Source organism: Oryx dammah, unplaced genomic scaffold (genome assembly GCF_014754425.2).
Source record: "Oryx dammah isolate SB20612 unplaced genomic scaffold, SCBI_Odam_1.1 HiC_scaffold_11204, whole genome shotgun sequence".
Lineage (NCBI taxonomy): Eukaryota > Metazoa > Chordata > Mammalia > Artiodactyla > Bovidae > Oryx > Oryx dammah.
This window is the reverse complement of record NW_024080597.1, coordinates 84,923-88,540: the sequence shown is the minus strand read 5'-3', so window position 1 is coordinate 88,540 and position 3,618 is coordinate 84,923. Positions and strand designations below refer to the sequence as shown.

The 3,618-nt window shown below is 36.5% G+C and overlaps 1 protein-coding gene across 1 annotated transcript; it reads right to left on the bottom strand.

Annotated features, from left to right (window-relative positions):
* Nucleotides 1-2,309: 2,309 nt before the first annotated feature.
* On the bottom strand, nt 2,310-3,293 carry LOC120860834 (olfactory receptor 4F4-like). The gene has a single exon (XM_040236541.1). The coding sequence runs from the start codon at nt 3,291-3,293 to the stop codon at nt 2,310-2,312; it is 984 nt and encodes a 327-aa protein (XP_040092475.1).
* Between the last annotated feature and the right edge of the window lie 325 nt (nt 3,294-3,618).

The window sequence follows — 3,618 nt, the reverse complement described above, 5'->3', positions numbered from 1 at the left end:
GTTGCTCATTATTAGAGAAATGCAAATCAAAACTACAAGGAGATGTCACCTCACACCAGTCAGAATGGCTATCATCAAAAAGTCTACAAACAATAAATGCTGGAGAGGGTGTGGAGAAAAGGGAGCACTCTTGCACTGTTGATGGGAATGTTGATACAGCCACTATGGAAGACAGTACGGAGATTCCTTAAAAAACTAGGAATAAAACCACAATATGTCCCAGCAATCTCACTCCTAGGCATATACCCTGAAGAAACCAAAGTTGAAAAAGACACATGTAACTCATTTTTCATTGCAGCTATTCACAATAGCTAGAACATGGAAGTCACCTAGATGTCCATTGACAGATGAATGGATAAAGAAGTTGTGGTACATATACTCAATGGAATATTACTAAGCCTTAAAAAGGAATGCATTTGAGTCAGTTCTGATGAGGTGGATGAACCTAGAACCTATTGTACAGAGTACAGTGAGTCAGAAAGAGAAAGATAAATATTGTATTCTAACACATATAAACAGAATCTAGAAAAATGGTACTGAAGAATTTATTCACAGGACAGCAGTGGAGAAACAGATATAGAGAATAGACTTATGGACATGGGGAGAGAGGAGGAGAGGGTGAGATGTATGGAAAGAGTAACATGGAAACTTACATTACCATATGTAAAATAGATAGCTAACGGGAATTTGTTGTATGCCTTAGGAAACTCAAACAGAGGCTCTGTATCAATCTAGAGGAGTGAGATGGGGCAGGAGATGGGAGGGAGTTTCAAAAGGGAGGGGAGATATATATACCTATGGCTGATTCCTGTTGAGGTTTGACAGAAAACAAAAAAATTCTGTAAAATTTTTTTTTTAGTCACACAGTCGTGTCCGACTCTTTGTGATCCCATGGACTGTAGCCCGCTAGGCAACTCTGTCCATGGGATTTCTCAGGCAAAAATACTGGAGTGGCTTTAAAACAGAATGTTCAAAGTATAAGGAAAAAAATCAATGTTATCAAAGAGAAGTTAATAGATAGTATACAAACTGAGTATACAGATGTAGAAAAATTTAGAAAAATCAGAATACATATCATATCATATACACATACACATATGAAAATGGCAATTATTTTATTTAAGGGTTTATTTCTGAGATTCTTTATTGGAAATGTTACAAAATACACATGACCATGTCATCTTTAAAAAGTAATGTGAAATTTGAAGTATATCTAGATCCATTGATTTCAGATAAATGGATATAAATTTATATAAAATTTTGAGGCCCAGAGTAGGAAGATTTCTGAAGAAAGTTTTGTTTTGTTATAGGTAGTAATGAGTAATTCACAAACTCTGCACATAATCTAGTTCTTAAAGATTATGTGAACACTTCAGTGAATTAAATGGATAGTTTATTCCAAAACTAGATATTTTGACTCACCTGTATAATGAACTGCCTAACCCATTTGTGTATAGGAAGGGAAAAAGCAAAATCTCTAAAAGTTGTTAATACAGCCATCTTTGTATTGAATATGTATCTCTTCAAGACACTGTTTCAGAAATGACTGAGACATGATATTGGGGGTACAACACTCTCCAGATTATGATTATGACTCAAATTTCTTTCTGAATATGATATAGGAATACTTACCGATTCCCTCTCAGCTACCTCTCCAGAAGGTAACTAGAATGGTAACTAATCAATAGACTAACTTATCAATTTGCAAACTAAAGATAGCAGCATTCAGTGCACTGGCTCAGTGGCATAGAATCTGCTTGCCAGTGCAGGAGATGAAGCAGACATGGGGCTGACCCCTGAGTAGGGAGAATCTTCTGCTGTAGAAAACAGCAACCCACTCCAGTATCCTTGCCTGAAAAATTCCATAGACAGAGGAGCCTGGTGGGCTACAGTCTGTGGCATCACAGAGTCAGACATGACTGAGCATGCACAAACCCCTGCATTCAGTGTATAAACTTATATTTAAAAAAAGAGAAGGTCCACATGAAATGCTTTGCTAAAAGAAATGCAAAACAGATTAGAAAATTTCCAGGTCTGGTGTTCTGTGTTGAAGTAGCAGTACAGATAGTAAGAATTAACATCAACATTGTTGTTAATTCCAAATCATTCTTGAGAACAACTAAAATCATTGCTCTAAAGACTGGCCAAATTTCCCAAACAGGAACTCATTTTGATAATTCTGGAATGCTATAGAATTGACACAAAACTTTAGCCAAGAGATACATGTGGTTTCCATATGTGAATTGGGAATTATCACGTTCTTATAATGTGAGATCATGAAATACCAACAGAAATCCATAAGCTTATCATCACAGTCTCTTAATGGCAATTTTAATCTCTTTGTTTCTTAAAGTGTAAATGACTGGATTTAGTAGTGGTGTGATGGCTGCATAAAATACAGCAAGAAACTTGTCCACCCAAGTGATGTTGAGTGGAAACAGGTAGATGAAGATACAGGGCCCAAAGAATAACACGACTACTGTGATGTGGGCAGTGCAAGTGGAGAGAGCCTTGGATGCCCCATCCTTTGACTGATGGCAGAGAATAAGCAGAATATAAGAGTAAGAGATCAGCAATAGAATGAAGCAGATGGTGGCCAGTACCCCACTGTCAGCATTTATCAACATTTCTAAAACATAAGTGTCCACGCAAGCTAGCTTGATCACCAATGGAATATCACAGAAAAAGCTATCCAATTCTCTGGGTCCACAGAAAGGCAATTGTATGATTATAGCTAGTTGGCTTATTGAATGCACAAAGCCAATGATCCATGATGTCATCACTAGCCGAATGCACATTTGTGTGTTCATAATGCTAGAGTAATGGAGTGGCTTGCAGATGGCCACATAACGGTCATAGGCCATTGACACAAGCAACACCATCTCACCCCCTCCAAAAAAATGTCCAAAAAAAATCTGACACATGCAGCTTCCAAAAGAGATGGTCTTGTTCGCCTTGAGAAAGTCTGTGATCATTTTAGGAGTGGTTACTGATGAAAGGCATAAGTCAATGAATGAAAGATTGGCTAACAGGAAGTACATAGGGCAGTGGAGATGAAGGTCAGCAGTAATTAGGAGAACAATGAAGATGTTGCCTAAAATGGTGATTAAATAAAGTGAAGAAAATATCACTAGGAGGAAGGCCTGGAGCTCCCATGAATCACACAGCCCAAGAAAAATAAATTCAGACACCACAGACTGGTTACTTCTTCCATTTAGGTCAGTCTCTTCTAATTTTATCTGAAGGAAAGAAATAAAAATATATTTTCTGAATAAAGCAGGTTTCTTATTCATTGCTGATGAAAGCACGTCCTTACATAGGTACTTTGGAAAAAAAAATTGTGCTTTTCTTATAAAGCTCAATACTAACACATCCTATGGTCTAGCAATTTCAGTCTCATTTGCATGCTCAAGATAAATTCTTACAACTGTATATATGGAGATATTCATAATTAAGTACATAAACAGGACAATGGAATATTCAGGAACATAGCAAATAAAGTACAGCTATATAAAATGACAGATATATAGCTTTTTGAGACACCATAATAAAAAAAGAGATTAGCATAATTTTTATAAAATTAATAGCAATAGAAAATGCTGTATTTTGTAGGAACTT

Coding starts and splice junctions, on each gene's coding strand:
- LOC120860834 (XM_040236541.1), bottom strand. CDS start 3,293: ATGAATAAGAAACCTGCTTTATTCAGAAAATATATTTTTATTTCTTTC.